At 34.2% G+C, this 19,132-nt stretch overlaps 1 protein-coding gene across 1 annotated transcript; it reads left to right on the top strand.

Moving 5' to 3' along the window:
- The first annotated feature begins 36 nt into the window (after nt 1-36).
- LOC117337346 lies at nt 37-5,552 on the top strand. Its single transcript, XM_033898299.1, has 4 exons — nt 37-307; nt 3,521-3,600; nt 4,481-4,575; nt 5,297-5,552. The coding sequence occupies exons 1-4, from the start codon at nt 156-158 to the stop codon at nt 5,327-5,329; spliced, it is 360 nt and encodes a 119-aa protein (XP_033754190.1). The 5' UTR covers nt 37-155; the 3' UTR covers nt 5,330-5,552.
- The last annotated feature ends 13,580 nt before the right edge of the window (nt 5,553-19,132 follow it).

A 19,132-nucleotide genomic window follows, 5' to 3' on the forward strand; every position in this document is an offset into this window, starting at 1 on the left:
TTGTACAGAAAAGAACATTTTCCATTCGACCATTGTAATCGGACTCATCAATCCGGAATTGTTTTTAGTTTAGACTGACAGTAATCGTAATCATCCAGACGCTTCTTTTCATTATTCTTCGCTGTTTGTGTGGTTGTCTACAGCACCTGTTGAAAATGGCTTCGGAATTTGGAATCAAACCTTTGAGTGTGTTTTCATTGCTATGTGTTACATTGCTATGTTTATGTATACACATGGCTTTGGCAGGCTGGACTATTGATGGAGGGTACGAAGGGGCATACCCAGGAGGATGCACGAAGCTTAGAGGGTGAGATGAATTTACGGTTGGTGAGCGTCTGACGTGTCACAATCACAGGGCCTGTTCGTTTATGCGGACAAACCGGTTCGTCTCTTTTTAAATGTAATATTTCAGGCATATATCTTTACCTGCAGGTGTTAATACATGCCTCGAAAGTCTTTGTCCAAGCTTGTCTGAAAACAACAGAAAATCACCAGTATTTCATAAACAACTCGGGTCCAACCGTTTGGACCGCGATAAAAGAAAACGGCCAGTGTCGATCAGGGTAATAATTGGTGAAGTAATTCAATTATTTCAACATAGGAAATTTGTGCCCAGTTTGACACATGTTACTTTTCAGCCAAAACATTTAATTCAAACAAAAGTTCATCGATTCATATTATATCACGGTTGAGTTAATATCATCTTCATGCATGATTGGTGCACAGGCCTTGGGACATGTCAAGTCTTATCTGGTACGTGTGTATACGTATATATCTTCTAACAGGAGGACATCATAAAATTATCCAGAAAAAAACGTGTGTATAACTATAAAGAATATGTATATAGGAAGTTCTGCCTAATTTTATTATTATGTAGTGGGGGATGTTAGTGATTATTGTACATTCTGTGTTCTATATGTAGTGTCCTAGCTGTGCTACTTCGGTAAGAGTGCTTAATTGTTGTGTGTTTTGTCCACGTGTACCAGTTATGCATTATTCATTGTGTCGAGTCCCTATGTCAGTGTACTGTGTTTGATTGGTCGGTTGTTTGTGCATTGTCACAGTGGTGTATATGTAGGGGTGCTATGTTCATTTGCGGCGGGCAGTTTAAAGGATTGAGTAATCCTGATCAAGCCGCTCATAGAAGTAGGTCTTTGGGATAGTTCATGTTGCACTAGGCACTAGGCGGGATGGGGGTCAAGATAGATTATAGGATGTAAAGGCTAGGGAGTTAGTTTAGGAATGTTGGGATATAGGGTATAGGGTGTTGTATATATAATTGTAAGTTGCAAATGTTGGGCCCATAATGTAAATATATAGTCTACTAATGTTACAGTAAATAGATATTGTTAAATGTTAATTGGAGTAAAGTCTTTCCTTCACCAACATATACACTGACTAGCAAACCCAACGAACCTGGGATGACGGACAATAGATAGTGATCATGACTCGTGTGTAGTTTGTAGACTACAAACTGGGTCCATCTCCCTCCTGTTAGTTATATTACATACTGGACAGGTACCTGTGATTGGTATACATGTTAACAAATGTTATTTATCAAGCATGATTTGAAATAAATTTCCCCAAGAAAGTATAACTGCCATTTTTTCTTTTAATTTAACAAACTATAAGGGGAGATAATTTGCTAAAGAAAAATTGCCTCCCTTCCTGGTCACTTCTCTCCCTAAGCTAAAATGAAAAGAAGAAAAAAAAGACGCTTTAAACTTGGCCAATCTGTTTAACCCAACTTTGGAAGGTAATATTTCATATAATTAGCAGCCAGTAGCAGAAAGAATACAAAATTATTTTAAAGCATTTTTTTAAGCTTACATAAGTACCATATATCCTATAACTCAGAAGATTAATTTTGCATTGTCAACTTCATCTACAAATCTGATTTATTTTCCATTTGGCAATTGGTTTTTTGTGTACTCGCTCATAACATTGTTAATTCTGATGTTACTGACGGCTACGTATACCCTATAGCTTGAACATAACAACGTTAACACTCTCCAATAAATAGGACCATTAAATGAGTCTCCGTTTTTACACAGTTAATACCTGGATTTTTGGTGAGATCTTGTGTATAAATATGTATCTACAGCAGGTTTGTCTTGATTGCTACACTTCTCTACCTTCTGGGACGTTCCGTCTCCAAGCCCCTGTATTGATGAAATAGCTGACAGTTAAAGTTACCTTGGCAGTTTGAATATTTTTTATTATTCACAGAATGCGCTTCTGAGATATCTCTTAGATTTCATATGTATGATCGCCATTATTAAATCTTTAAGTTGGGAAAAGATCAGTCTTACATAAAACCACTAAAGATTATTCAATCTGGACGGCAAGATTCCTCTTGTATCTCGTGTTAATAGCTTGTTAGTAGTTTATGGTTAGTCTCTTGTGAGTGTATGGCCTTAGATGGGTTTTCTATTTGATTGACTTATAGAATCTTACACGGGCCTGTGCCATGGACAGGGGTTTCTCATACCAAGTAAAAGAGTTTGGCTAGTCAGTACTCCCTGCCGACCAGCCAATTTCTTATACACATGTACATGGGTTGAGATATCCCTGTCCCTGGTAAGAGCTCATGTTTGATTATTTTTCTAATAAAAGTAACAAATTGTAAGGGTGTTTTAACACCTTTTTATCGTGTCATCATATTGATTTCTCATGAAAATGTATGGCAAAATTTATGATGTTATCAATTTACCATGTGGTTGCACTATATAAAATTATGATGTTTACCTTTTGCAAGCATAAGTGGTGCCATATAGTGCGTGTCAGCTGCCTTTCCCTACCCTGTGTGAGATTAATTTATCCCACAATACCCTGTGTTATTCAACTCTCAGACCGCCAGTTAATCATTACAGCTGTTGATTAACAATCTGTTTATACCACACGTGGTATAAACTCTGTACGCATTTTGATTGGCTAAAACGGTGAACTTTGACCCAAGCTGCAATTGTTATTGACGTCATCAATTATCTAATTACGTCACATCACTGGGTCCCGGACGTCACCGGTACACTTTATTTGCATACAGGAAATTATACTTGGCCACGTTTCTCTTTGATTCAAGCCGATATTATTGTGGTAGAAACAGGTCACACGACTCGAAATTGTTGGATATGGAATTTATTTCACACGAGTAAGTTATTTTTTAAAAGTTGCAAAAAACACTCGCTAAAGCTCGTGTCTTTTGTAACTTTTAAAAAATAACTTACTCGTGTGAAATAAATTCCATATCCAACAACCACTCGTTGTGTAACCTCTATTTATCCCATCCCTATAAAGCAACCACGGAATCCCCCTGTGAAGTATGTGAGAACATAATATTGACATCAGATTACTGTGAAGGGTATATCAATGCATCACCAGACCCAGATACTCTTCAAATAAAAGGTTCAGATATATATCAGAATTGTTATGCTAAGCTGTATTTTCACAGTTTGCAATCCTCTGTAGGAAAAACATTTATGAAAATTTTACAAATTATTCAGTTTATTTTCAATTACAGAGAATGCCCACAATTTGAACACTGCATCCATGATGAAGAAGAATGTCGCCCTGGAAGTAATAAATGTCGTTGCATGTATGGTAAGTTTGAAGAACATGGCATGTTGTCTTTTCACTTTAAGCATTATAAAGAGAATTAATGAGATATTTACCAGGAAATCATGGCTTTTCAAATATATACATCATGTAGTTACATTTCTTCCAATTTAATTTTGTAATAATTATAAAGGCGATAAATTATTTATCATATATAATGGATTTTTTCATATCATCATTACGTACATTTTTGTTAAATATTCATATTGATGTGGAGCATATATATATCAGATGAAAATTTCATATTTGTGGCTGATTAAGAGCTACGAGGGTTTCATAGAAATTGGTTAGAATTGATGCAAGTTTATAAAGACTGTCGCTTTTAGGCACTCAATTGAAATTGAATTAATTTAACTATCAGAAAATGAGCCATTAGCAGGCAAGATATCCTAAATTCCATGACAGATTTACATACTCAAATCCACACCATAATGTTCTATACCTGATTGGAAAACTGGTGGTCAGTGGGCAAGGTTAAAGGTCAAACATTATTCTTCACCACTTTGATGGTGAGGGGGGGAGGTAAATGAAGAATTATTTTATCAAGCTTGCTCCTCTCAGTTTCATGGAATCGACTAGCAGCTCCTGTAAAGCTGATAATAAGTTTATGTACCTGGTAACTACCAATTTAACCAAACCTTTAACTGGGTCTAACTGAAATCTAGTCAAGTGCTAGGGCTGTTAAAAGCCCCTCAGTCGAATATAATTTTGATGAATAAAAGTTGAACATTGTGTTTAAATTTGATCAATTTTCTTTGCACTTTTGTTCATAAAATATTGTTTATGAACTTGTACCTGCATTTACAGATATTGGTTTGTACATACCATGTATCCATGTAACAAAACCTGTATTTCCTTTTCTTAGGCTGCGTTTTGGACGGACATTACCTACGCTATGAGCAATGGCGCAGTCTTCCAAATAGAGGCATTTGTATGTGTTTGAACCCAACAAAAAATGAGGTAAAATTTATGAAGTGAATTTGAATAATTTTCAAATCTATATGACCATGTCATTGAATTTGCATTTTATCACACGTTTTACCATGCGTTACATCTATGCCATAAATATCTTAAGAAACATGTGTAATAACACTATTGTAACATTATAATTACATGTAATGAAATAATTTATGACGTCACCATAAATATATGATGCTGCACGATTGTATAGGAATAAATACCATCACAAGTCGAAGTTTGCCTGTCTTAGAAATCAACAGTTTTCACTTTATAATATATTCTTAGAAATAAGTATATTCTAGGAAATAAACAGGCTTGTAGCATATCAAATTATTGATTTCGTTTAAAAAAATTATTTGGCATTGCTAAGTGTGTATGATCCTCTTTTTTTCTAATACAGTTCTGTATACAATTACAGCCTTTTGATTGTTCAATAAGTACATGGAATTGGTTTTATTAACCGTAAAAAAACATCACTGTTGACATATCTCTCAATGTGCAAAATGTCAGATTTATCATGTTAATACTAATACAATAATTTCACAAGGAAATAAGTAGAAATGCTTTGGTGCTTTTGAAGCTTGTACCATACTTCTGAAGCAAGGCAAGGTCCATGGAAAAATATCACTGATTCATCTAATAGTGGCAGTTTGAAATAATGCATATAAAAGGTGTTATTTTCGTACCAGGTATTAATCATGCATATTTGCATTATTTTCAGACAAAATGCGTACACCATTTAGATGAGTTTTAGATGAAAAAGAAAATCTGTTTAAACAATGCTGTCACAACTGTTGAGGAAGAGAATAGTGGAAGAATTTCAGAAGCCTCCCCTCACCAATCTTCATTTTTGTTTCGATTTCTTTTAAAACTAATTTTCAAGTTATTTTTTGGGGTGATAAGAATCCTGCAAAATAATTTAATCTAGAATCAGTAAATAAATCTGGTTTCAAATTAAATTTACTTTTGAAATCCTATGTCATCTGATTTAATTTATTGAAAATATCAGGACATAGAGGGGAAAATACGGTAAGAGACATATTTTTACTGATCAATGAATGCATTTATTATGGAAATAAGGAAAATATACTGGAGGAATGCAAGAAAAATCTTTCACAAAAAGCTGGACTATTTTTTTATGCAATGGTAATATATGAGGAAATTGGTTGGGGCCGGGGGAATATAGTTTTGCATTATTTTCGTCCTTCTGCACATTATCTGTCTGGGTTCTATATATCTCCTACATTTCTTAACACTGCATGGATTCACCTAAATAAGGTAGTGTGTCCGGTACCAGAAGTCAATCACTCTAGACCCACATGGTGACATTTAACCTACCCCATATATCAGTAAATATCATTTAGATTTATTTATCATCTGTAAATTCTTGGCGTAGAACTACACACTCGATCGGGAGCTGTAAGTCGCTGAGTTATCTTGTTAATTTTTTCTCAGGACTTTGACTCACAAAATAATGTGTGGAATAATCATTTTCCAGATTGATGAAAAAGTTATTAATCACGCATGTTTTGTGGTTCAGAGTCCGGCATATTTATATTTAGGTGTTAGAAATATCCTAAAAGGTCAGCATTATGAACAAAACTTGGTTTCAAAATTTCAACAAGATTTGCTATATTAATTAAGGTTTGGATTGATACCCTAAAAGGTATTAGTCCAGGGTGGGGTATTAGCTCTTCAGGGAGAGCGGCAGAATGTAGCCGCGAAAGTACTAGGGAGACAGCAGATCTGTGTTTGGCTTTTTATTTTATATATATATATATATATATATATATTTCTCTCGGTACAACTACGACAGGAAATTCGAATCTTTATCTTCGGATCACCAACACAGAGTGTATATGATACATTGTGCTAATAAATAGATATAGCTTAGAAACACAAATGACGAAGGAAGACAACTTTTTGACTCGTGCCCTGACCGGGCCTCGAACTCACGATCTACGGCACCCAATCGCCTAGCCAGAAATACCCGCAGCCTATACCGCTGCGCCACATCGGCGTTCTTAAAAAGAACGTTTCAATGGCGCAGTGATGGTCGGCCCGATACCCTGACATGATCATTGTGGAAGTCGTCTATAAGGTGATATAGAATACCTGGATCGCAATGTATTTACATACATGGATACGAATTGTACATATATTATATATATTTCTCTCGGTACAACTACGACAGGAAATTCAAATCTTTATCTTCGGATCACCAACACAGAGTGTATATGATACATTGTGCTAATAAATATCATCATATAGCTTAGAAACACAAATGACGAAGGAAGACAACTTTTTGACTCATGCCCTGACCGGGCCTCGAACTCACGATAAATTTTCGAGGCAATCCGCCCCTTTATCAAAACACAAAAAATTACAAATACAATCACATAATATATATAAGAAGTACTGGAAATACAATAAAATACAACAAAATACAATAAGAATAATGTTTTAGTAACATAATATATATATAAAAGCTGGCATTGGTTATGCAGGAAAGTGTTTTACCTTGTTAATTTGTAGGTAGATATTCTTTGTCCAGTAGTCTAAGTTAGAAAATCTTGTACATGCAAAGAACCACTTCCTGAAATTCAAATCGACATAGTCATAGGTGATTTTCAATCAAATCATGGGCACACTGCCCAAAGCCAGATTAATAAGTTTGTGCTAAACCTACACAGACCAGTAAAATAAACATACCTATCGACGCTTTACATTCTAGAATCCGGAAAAATACACAAACGGGAAGTTGTAAGAATACAGATACAGGGACTTCTTTGGCACAGGTACTGTACTGTACTTACATGAAGCATATATTCCCAAATCCTTGTCATTGCTATAAATAGGCCTACACTCGCTTTGCCAAACAAGCTTATAAAACAAGTCCATGTTGCTTTGCGATTTACATATATCTAATTATATATTTCAATTTTGATAATTATACCAATTTGTAATCAAGAATTCTAGTAACATTTTGTACAGAAAAGAACATTCTCCATTCGACCATTGTAATCGGACTCATCAATCCGGAATTGTTTTTAGTTTAGACTGACAGTAATCGTAATCATCCAGACGCTTCTTTTCATTATTCTTCGCTGTTTGTGTGGTTGTCTACAGCACCTGTTGAAAATGGCTTCGGAATTTGGAATCAAACCTTTGAGTGTGTTTTCATTGCTATGTGTTACATTGCTATGTTTATGTATACACATGGCTTTGGCAGGCTGGACTATTGATGGAGGGTACGAAGGGGCATACCCAGGAGGATGCACGAAGCTTAGAGGGTGAGATGAATTTACGGTTGGTGAGCGTCTGACGTGTCACAATCACAGGGCCTGTTCGTTTATGCGGACAAACCGGTTCGTCTCTTTTTAAATGTAATATTTCAGGCATATATCTTTACCTGCAGGTGTTAATACATGCCTCGAAAGCCTTTGTCCAAGCTTGTCTGAAAACAACAGAAAATCACCAGTATTTCATAAACAACTCGGGTCCAACCGTTTGGACCGCGATAAAAGAAAACGGCCAGTGTCGATCAGGGTAATAATTGGTGAAGTAATTCAATTATTTCAACATAGGAAATTTGTGCCCAGTTTGACACATGTTACTTTTCAGCCAAAACATTTATTTCAAACAAAAGTTCATCGATTCATATTATATCACGGTTGAGTTAATATCATCTTCATGCATGATTGGTGCACAGGCCTTGGGACATGTCAAGTCTTATCTGGTACGTGTGTATACGTATATATCTTCTAACAGGAGGACATCATAAAATTATCCAGAAAAAACGTGTGTATAACTATAAAGAATATGTATATAGGAAGTTCTGCCTAATTTTATTATTATGTAGTGGGGGATGTTAGTGATTATTGTACATTCTGTGTTCTATATGTAGTGTCCTGTTCCTAGCTGTGCTACTTTGGTAAGAGTGCTTAATTGTTGTGTGTTTTGTCCACGTGTACCAGTTATGCATTATTCATTGTGTCGAGTCCCTATGTCAGTGTACTGTGTTTGATTGGTCGGTTGTTTGTGCATTGTCACAGTGGTGTTTATGTAGGGGTGCTATGTTCATTTGCGGCGGGCAGTTTAAAGGATTGAGTAATCCTGATCAAGCCGCTCATAGAAGTAGGTCTTTGGGATAGTTCATGTTGCACTAGGCACTAGGCGGGATGGGGGTCAAGATAGATTATAGGATGTAAAGGCTAGGGAGTTAGTTTAGGAATGTTGGGATATAGGGTATAGGGTGTTGTATATAATTGTAAGTTGCAAATGTTGGGCCCATAATGTAAATATATAGTCTACTAATGTTACAGTAAATAGATATTGTTAAATGTTACTTGGAGTAAAGTCTTTCCTTCACCAACATATACACTGACTAGCAAACCCAACGAACCTGGGATGACGGACAATAGATAGTGATCATGACTCGTGTGTAGTTTGTAGACTACAAACTGGGTCCATCTCCCTCCTGTTAGTTATATTACATACTGGACAAGTACCTGTGATTGGTATACATGTTAACAAATGTTATTTATCAAGCATGATTTGAAATAAATTTCCCCAAGAAAGTATAACTGCCATTTTTTCTTTTAATTTAACAAACTATAAGGGGAGATAATTTGCTAAAGAAAAATTGCCTCCCTTCCTGGTCACTTCTCTCCCTAAGCTAAAATGAAAAGAAAAAAAAAAGACGCTTTAAACTTGGCCAATCTGTTTAACCCAACTTTGGAAGGTAATATTTCATATAATTAGCAGCCAGTAGCAGAAAGAATACAAAATTATTTTAAAGCATTTTTTTAAGCTTACATAAGTACTATATTTTTTTATAATTCTTTTATTTTTAGAACATTTTCACATATTAAAACAATAGACATGGATGACAGAAATAAAAACAAGACAAAGAAGAAAAAAAAAACAAAAAAAAAAAAACAACAACACATACACACACTCTTACACATACATGTTGTGATGATGATCATCATATCATCATCATGCATCATATTTCATCATCATGCATCATATACATCATCATCAGCATATGTCATCATCACACATCATCATGCATTATATACATCGTCATGCATCACGCATCATCGTACACATCATCATCATCATCATCATCATCATCACGCATCATCATTATAACGCATCACCATATATCATCATCATATATCATCATCATGCATCACCATATATCATCATCATCTTCATCATCACCATGCATCATATATCATCATCATCATCTACACCATACAACATATATCATCATCATCATCATGCATCATCATTTGCAATATATATCATCATCATGCATCATACATTATCATCATCATACATCATATATCATCCTCATGCATCACTATCATCATCATGCATCACTATCATCATCATGCATCACTATCATCATCATGCATCATTATCATCATATATTATCATTATCATCATATATTATCATTATCATCATCATCAAGCATCATCATCATTATAGTCGAACACACATGTCATCATAATCTTAATCATTATCACGCATCATCATTATCATTGCATGTATATATCATCATCATCATTTATCATCATCATCGCGCATCATTATCATTATATATCAACATCATCATGCATCACTATCATCATCTTCATGCATCATAATCATCATTATAGTCAAACACACACTGTCATCATAATCTTAATCATCATCATGCAATGTCATGCATCATCATCATCACATCATCCTTATCAGTATATATTATCATCATGCATCATTATCATCATATGCATCATCATCATCCTTCTCATGAACATGCGTCTTCTACTAAACATTCACACCCATTCTTGCACACATATAGCAGACTCACTTCACAACAAACACACACACAGATACAAAAACATATCCTCACACACAAGGACAAACACATGAACAAAACAAATTACACATATAATCATTACACATCCTATCAAAGAGAGAGAGAGAGAGAGGGAGAGAGAGAGATTGTTGGGATGATACAGGATAAAACTTCTAAGTTAATGTATATGAAAAATATTATATCGGCAGAAACTGTGACAATCATTTCATAATATTACAATAAACACTGATACAAGAAAAACTAGAGATTGGATATTTTTTCCCATTTTTTCCACTCTTTCTCGAATTTTTCCCGTACCCTTTCACCCTGACTGTAGGCAATATATTTTTGCAAGTTATAGTAATCTTTTATAGTGCTGATAAGACTATTGATATTGAGGGACTTGTGGAGGCATCTCATACTGTATATATATTGTTTGATAAGAAGAAGTATTTCGTTGTCAGCTTTGTAGGAAATAGAGTTTGGAGATAACAATCCAAAAATAAAGGATTGTTTATTAAAAGCAAATGGAATGAGTAAAGCATCAAGTAAGATTGTGAAACCAACAAGTAAGGTTTGTACTTCTTGGCATTCCCACAAAGCATGTATTATTGTTTCCGTTTCTGCGTTGCATAAAATACAGCGAGGAGTAATGGCAAGATGCGCCTTGAAAAGGAAAGAGTTTGTTGTTAAAATGTGGTGGTTAATCCTATACTGGATCCATTGTAGTTTGGTATTTTTAGTGACAACGAAAGGAGTTTTGTATATTTGAGCCCAAGTTGCATCATTCAGTTCAAACTCTTTATTCCACTTAACTTTCCCAGTAGGTGTAATATTATTTTGTATTAAAATGTTATAGAAATCTCTGGATCCTTTTCTTTTCCTCAAAAATACTTCTATGTTCAAAGGTACCAAAGGATATTGAAGCTTTGATTTAGGAATTTCAACTGAGGATAAAAATTGTTTTACTGCTGATAAGATACTATGGTAATGAAGAAAATTTGTAGTACCTGGGGTAATATTGTATGTCTGAAGAAACTCATGAAAAGTGTAGAAATCCCCCAAACTATGATCTTTTATTAAGTCATTAACTGTAAGAACATTTTTCTCAAAAAGAGATTTAGTAAACACTGACTTCCTTCCAATAGTTATATTCCTGTTAAACCAAATGGGTGATTTCAGAATGGAATCTTCTCTAAAAGTATATTTTTCATTCATAAATATTAGCCTATTCCAAGCTTTAAAAACATCAATCCAGAACTTATTTTTCATTTTTTTCTGACAAATCTGTACATAATCTTCACCACAATTGGCTAGCACATCTATGTTTATAAAGCTTTTAAGAATGACCTGCCATTTGGCTGTGGTCTGATAAAGTCTTCGTATCCAACATAATTTTAAAGAATCTACATATGCTTTCAAATTAATCATTTTCAGGCCACCACTTAAAAAATTTTGAACAACTACTTCTCTTTTGATTTTGTCTGTTTTGCTATTCCACAAAAATTCAAATAGAATGGTGTTGAGTTTCATAAGAAAGGATTCATCTGGATTAGGTAGAGAGATAAATAGATGGTTAAGTTGTGATATCAGAAGTGATTTAATAATATGTATTCGTCCAATAGGTGTTAAGGATCTCCTTTTCCAAATTTGTAATAAAGTTTTCAATTTTGTCAATTTTTTATCAAAATTCATTTTCGGCATCTCATGCAAATTAACGTGAAACTCAATACCTAAAAGTGTAAATCTCTGTCTACCCCACTGTAAGTTTAGCTCTGGGAGATAAGTGTCCTCAGAAAATTTCTTATTTCCAATCCAAATTACCTGTGTTTTAGAAATATTCATTTTCAAGCCAGACATGCGTGCAAAAGAATTTAATACAGAGATAGATTCTTTAAGTGATTTCTCAGTGCCGTCTAAAGCCAACGAAGAATCGTCGGCATACTGTGAGAGTAGGATGGGACATTTGTCTATTTCAATACCTTTTATGTTCTTGTTATTTCTTAATTTCAGAGCTAAAATTTCAGCACACATGATAAAAATGTACGGTGCGACCGGGTCCCCCTGTCGGCAGCCTCTTTGTACCTCGAAGAAGGATGAAAAATTCCCCCCTTGATTAATTGTTGCACTGACATTAGTGTGAAATACCTTAATCCATTTTATTATACCTGCTCCAAAACCAAAAAAATGAAAAACCTTCTCAACAAAACCCCAAGAAACTGAGTCGAAAGCCTTCTCAAAATCAATCATCAAAAGCATCCCCGAAATATTATTTTCTTCAGAGTATTGCATCAAGTCATACACTAACCTTGTATTTTCTCCAATAAAACGTCCCGCTAAAAACCCTGTTTGATCGTTATCTATAATTTTGTCTAATACAGTTTTAAGTCTACGTGTTATAGTACCAGAAGCTATTTTATATATTACATTTAGCAAAGTAATTGGTCTCCAATTTTTTATGAAATGTCTTGATTTATCACCCTTAGGTATGCAAGTGATGATCCCACGTCTTTGAGAAATAGAAAGTTCACCGTCTTTGAAACCAGCGTTTATAGATCTGACAATAAAATTACCTAGATATTTCCAAAAGCATTTAAAGAATTCAACTGTGAACCCATCTATACCAGGACTTTTGTTATTTTTCATATTCTTTAGTGTAATCCCTGCTTCCTCTAAAGTTATCAAACCATCTAATTTTTCTGATTCTTGTCTATCAAGTTTGTGTACATCAAAATCATTAAATATTTCAAATAAATCAACATCATCTATATCCCTATCAGAACTGTAAAGATTTGCATAAAAGTTGTAAACCTCATGTAAAATTTCCTCTTGCTTACAAATAAACCTACCATCATCTAATTGTAGTTTTGGTATTATCTTAGACGTGAAGTTTCTGTTTTCTAAATTAAAGAAATAGTTTGTTGGCTTTTCACCTTCCTCAATCCATTTAGCTCTAGATCTTATTAAGCTCCCTTTAATTTTCTGGTGTCTAATCTTTTCTAAATCTTTCTTTTTGGATTCTAGCTGAACTATATTTACATCATCTTGCTTCTCAAGTGTCTGTATATCTTTTTTAAGGTTATCTTCTTTTAAGTTTTTCTGTTTTTTTAAATAGGAAGAGTATGAGATTGTTTTACCCCTTATATGTGCAAGCAAGGTTTCAAGAAAAGAAGGGTCACTACAGGAAAATTGGAGCTCCTTATCAGATATGTTAGATATATCATCAACGTTATATACTGGAAGACAGAAAATTTTCTTATATTCTATTACACATTCTTTGACTAAGTTATGATAATTGACATCCTGTAAGAGACTATTATTAAATTTCCAAAAACCTCTCCCTGCTTTAAATTCTGTAAGTTTTATAGTTATTGAAGGAAATGAATGGTCTGACCTATAACCAGGTTCAATGTTTGATTTTGCAATACTAGAAAGAAAACTTTCAGAAATGAGAAAGAAATCAAGACGTGCCTGTTTTAGCGGATTACTTTTTCTCCAAGTGTATCTTTTTAAATTTTCATGATGTTCCCTAAAAATATCAATAAGTGTAAAGTTTTCCATAATTTCTAACACTTTCCCTCTGGCCTTAGGATTATTAACATGCCTATAGCTATTGTCATAATCTATTTCAGGGTCAATAAGTACTATATATCCTATAACTCAGAAGATTAATTTTGCATTGTCAACTTCATCTACAAATCTGATTTATTTTCCATTTGGCAATTGGTTTTTTGTGTACTCGCTCATAACATTGTTAATTCTGATGTTACTGACGGCTACGTATATACGTATACCCTATAGCTGGAACATAACAACGTTAACACTCTCCAATAAATAGGACCATTAAATGAGTCTCCGTTTTTACACAGTTAATACCTGGATTTTTGGTGAGATCTTGTGTATAAATTAATATGTATCTACGGCAGGTTTGTCTTGATTGCTACACTTCTCTACCTTCTGGGACGTTCCGTCTCCAAGCCCCTGTATTGATGAAATAGCTGACAGTTAAAGTTACCTTGGCAGTTTGAATATTTTTTATTATTCACAGAATGCGCTTCTGAGATATCTCTTAGATTTCATATGTATGATCGCCATTATTAAATCTTTAAGTTGGGAAAAGATCAGTCTTACATAAAACCACTAAAGATTATTCAATCTGGACGGCAAGATTCCTCTTGTATCTCGTGTTAATAGCTTGTTAGTAGTTTATGGTTAGTCTCTTGTGAGTGTATGGCCTTAGATGGGTTTTCTATTTGATTGACTTATAGAATCTTACACGGGCCTGTGCCATGGACAGGGATTTCTCATACCAAGTAAAAGAGTTTGGCTAGTCAGTACTCCCTGCCGACCAGCCAATTTCTTATACACATGTACATGGGTTGAGATATCCCTGTCCCTGGTAAGAGCTCATGTTTGATTATTTTTCTAATAAAAGTAACAAATTGTAAGGGTATTTTAACACCTTTTTATCGTGTCATCATATTGATTTCTCATGAAAATGTATGGCAAAATTATGATGTTATCAATTTACCATGTGGTTGCACTATATAAAATTATGATGTTTACCTTTTGCAAGCATAAGTGGTGCCATATAGTGCGTGTCAGCTGCCTTTCCCTACCCTGTGTGAGATTAATTTATCCCACAATACCCTGTGTTATTCAACTCTCAGACCGCCAGTTAATCATTACAGCTGTTGATTAACAATCTGTTTATACCACACGTGGTATAAACTCTGTACGCATTTTGATTGGCTAAAACGGTGAACTTTGACCCAAGCTGCAATTGTTATTGACGTCATCAATTATCTAATTACGTCTAATCACTGGGTCCCGGACGTCACCGGTACACTTTATTTGCATACAGGAAATTATACTTGGCCACGTTTCTCTTTGATTCAAGCCGATATTATTGTGGTAGAAACAGGCCACGTTTCTCTTTGATTCAAGCCGATATTATTGCGGTAGAAACAGGTCACACGACTCGAAATTGTTGGATATGGAATTTATTTCACACGAGTAAGTTATTTTTTAAAAGTTGCAAAAAACACTCGCTAAAGCTCGTGTCTTTTGTAACTTTTAAAAAATAACTTACTCGTGTGAAATAAATTCCATATCCAACAACCACTCGTTGTGTAACCTCTATTTATCCCATCCCTATAAAGCAACCACGGAATCCCCCTGTGAAGTATGTGAGAACATAATATTGACATCAGATTACTGTGAAGGGTATATCAATGCATCACCAGACCCAGATACTCTTCAAATAAAAGGTTCAGATATATATCAGAATTGTTATGCTAAGCTGTATTTTCACAGTTTGCAATCCTCTGTAGGAAAAACATTTATGAAAATTTTACAAATTATTCAGTTTATTTTCAATTACAGAGAATGCCCACAATTTGAACACTGCATCCATGATGAAGAAGAATGTCGCCCTGGAAGTAATAAATGTCGTTGCATGTATGGTAAGTTTGAAGAACATGGCATGTTGTCTTTTCACTTTAAGCATTATAAAGAGAATTAATGAGATATTTACCAGGAAATCATGGCTTTTCAAATATATACATCATGTAGTTACATTTCTTCCAATTTAATTTTGTAATAATTATAAAGGCGATAAATTATTTATCATATATAATGGATTTTTTCATATCATCATTACGTACATTTTTGTTAAATATTCATATTGATGTGGAGCATATATATATCAGATGAAAATTTCATATTTATGGCTGATTAAGAGCAACGAGGGTTTCATAGAAATTGGTTAGAATTGATGCAAGTTTATAAAGACTGTCGCTTTTAGGCACTCAATTGAAATTGAATTAATTTAACTGTATGAGAAAATGAGCCATTAGCAGGCAAGATATCCTAAATTCCATGACAGATTTACATACTCAAATCCACACCATAATGTTCTATACCTGATTGGAAAACTGGTGGTCAGTGGGCAAGGTTAAAGGTCAAACATTATTCTTCACCACTTTGATGGTGAGGGGGGAGGTAAATGAAGAATTATTTTATCAAGCTTGCTCCTCTCAGTTTCATGGAATCGACTAGCAGCTCCTGTAAAGCTGATAATAAGTTTATGTACCTGGTAACTACCAATTTAACCAAACCTTTAACTGGGTCTAACTGAAATCTAGTCAAGTGCTAGGGCTGTTAAAAGCCCCTCAGTCGAATATAATTTTGATGAATAAAAGTTGAACATTGTGTTTAAATTTGATCAATTTTCTTTGCACTTTTGTTCATAAAATATTGTTTATGAACTTGTACCTGCATTTACAGATATTGGTTTGTACATACCATGTATCCATGTAACAAAACCTGTATTTCCTTTTCTTAGGCTGCGTTTTGGACGGACATTACCTACGCTATGAGCAATGGCGCAGTCTTCCAAATAGAGGCATTTGTATGTGTTTGAACCCAACAAAAAATGAGGTAAAATTTATGAAGTGAATTTGAATAATTTTCAAATCTATATGACCATGTCATTGAATTTGCATTTTATCACACGTTTTACCATGCGTTACATCTATGCCATAAATATCTTAAGAAACATGTGTAATAACATTATTGTAACATTATAATTACATGTAATGAAATAATTTATGACGTCACCATAAATATATGATGCTGCACGATTGTATAGGAATAAATACCATCACAAGTCGAAGTTTGCCTGTCTTAGAAATCAACAGTTTTCACTTTATAATATATTCTTAGAAATAAGTATATTCTAGGAAATAAACAGGCTTGTAGCATATCAAATTATTGATTTCGTTTAAAAAAATTATTTGGCATTGCTAAGTGTGTATGATCCTCTTTTTCTCTAATACAGTTCTGTATACAATTACAGCCTTTTGATTGTTCAATTGTCATACATGGAATTGGTTTTATTAACCGTAAAAAAAACATCACTGTTGACATATCTCTCAATGTGCAAAATGTCAGATTTATCATGTTAATACTAATACAATAATTTCACAAGGAAATAAGTAGAAATGCTTTGGTGCTTTTGAAGCTTGTACCATACTTCTGAAGCAAGGCAAGGTCCATGGAAAAATATCACTGATTCATCTAATAGTGGCAGTTTGAAATAATGCATATAAAAGGTGTTATTTTCGTACCAGGTATTAATCATGCATATTTGCATTATTTTCAGACAAAATGCGTACACCATTTAGATGAGTCTTAGATGAAAAAGAAAATCTGTTTAAACAATGCTGTCACAACTGTTGAGGAAGAGAATAGTGGAAGAATTTCAGAAGCCTCCCCTCACCAATCTTCATTTTTGTTTCGATTTCTTTTAAAACTAATTTTCAAGTTATTTTTTGGGGTGATAAGAATCCTGCAAAATAATTTAATCTAGAATCAGTAAATAAATCTGGTTTCAAATTAAATTTACTTTTGAAATCCTATGTCATCTGATTTAATTTATTGAAAATATCAGGACATAGAGGGGAAAATACGGTAAGAGACATATTTTTACTGATCAATGAATGCATTTATTATGGAAATAAGGAAAATATACTGGAGGAATGCAAGAAAAATCTTTCACAAAAAGCTGGACTATTTTTTTATGCAATGGTAATATATGAGGAAATTGGTTGGGGCCGGGGGAATATAGTTTTGCATTATTTTCGTCCTTCTGCACATTATCTGTCTGGGTTCTATATATCTCCTACATTTCTTAACACTGCATGGATTCACCTAAATAAGGTAGTGTGTCCGGTACCAGAAGTCAATCACTCTAGACCCACATGGTGACATTTAACCTACCCCATATATCAGTAAATATCATTTAGATTTATTTATCATCTGTAAATTCTTGGCGTAGAACTACACACTCGATCGGGAGCTGTAAGTCGCTGAGTTATCTTGTTAATTTTTTCTCAGGACTTTGACTCACAAAATAATGTGTGGAATAATCATTTTCCAGATTGATGAAAAAGTTATTAATCACGCATGTTTTGTGGTTCAGAGTCCGGCATATTTATATTTAGGTGTTAGAAATATCCTAAAAGGTCAGCATTATGAACAAAACTTGGTTTCAAAATTTCAACAAGATTTGCTATATTAATTAAGGTTTGGATTGATACCCTAAAAGGTATTAGTCCAGGGTGGGGTATTAGCTCTTCAGGGAGAGCGGCAGAATGTAGCCGCGAAAGTACTAGGGAGACAGCAGATCTGTGTTTGGCTTTTTATTTTATATATATATATATATATATATATATATTTCTCTCGGTACAACTACGACAGGAAATTCGAATCTTTATCTTCGGATCACCAACACAGAGTGTATATGATACATTGTGCTAATAAATAGATATAGCTTAGAAACACAAATGACGAAGGAAGACAACTTTTTGACTCGTGCCCTGACCGGGCCTCGAACTCACGATCTACGGCACCCAATCGCCTAGCCAGAAATACCCGCAGCCTATACCGCTGCGCCACATCGGCGTTCTTAAAAAGAACGTTTCAATGGCGCAGTGATGGTCGGCCCGATACCCTGACATGATCATTGTGGAAGTCGTCTATAAGGTGATATAGAATACCTGGATCGCAATGTATTTACATACATGGATACGAATTGTACATATATTATATATATTTCTCTCGGTACAACTACGACAGGAAATTCAAATCTTTATCTTCGGATCACCAACACAGAGTGTATATGATACATTGTGCTAATAAAT

The sequence above is a fragment of the Pecten maximus genome, chromosome 1 (assembly GCF_902652985.1).
Source record: "Pecten maximus chromosome 1, xPecMax1.1, whole genome shotgun sequence".
NCBI classification, from domain to species: domain Eukaryota; kingdom Metazoa; phylum Mollusca; class Bivalvia; order Pectinida; family Pectinidae; genus Pecten; species Pecten maximus.

What these genes read in the sequence shown, in the direction of transcription:
- LOC117337346 (XM_033898299.1), top strand. Translation starts at nt 156, where the DNA reads ATGGCTTCGGAATTTGGAATCAAACCTTTGAGTGTGTTTTCATTGCTA. An exon ending in GGATGCACGAAGCTTAGAGG is followed by an intron (nt 308 to 3,520) that starts GTGAGATGAATT and finishes TTTCAATTACAG; the next exon opens with AGAATGCCCACAATTTGAAC. An exon ending in TAAATGTCGTTGCATGTATG is followed by an intron (nt 3,601 to 4,480) that starts GTAAGTTTGAAG and finishes TCCTTTTCTTAG; the next exon opens with GCTGCGTTTTGGACGGACAT.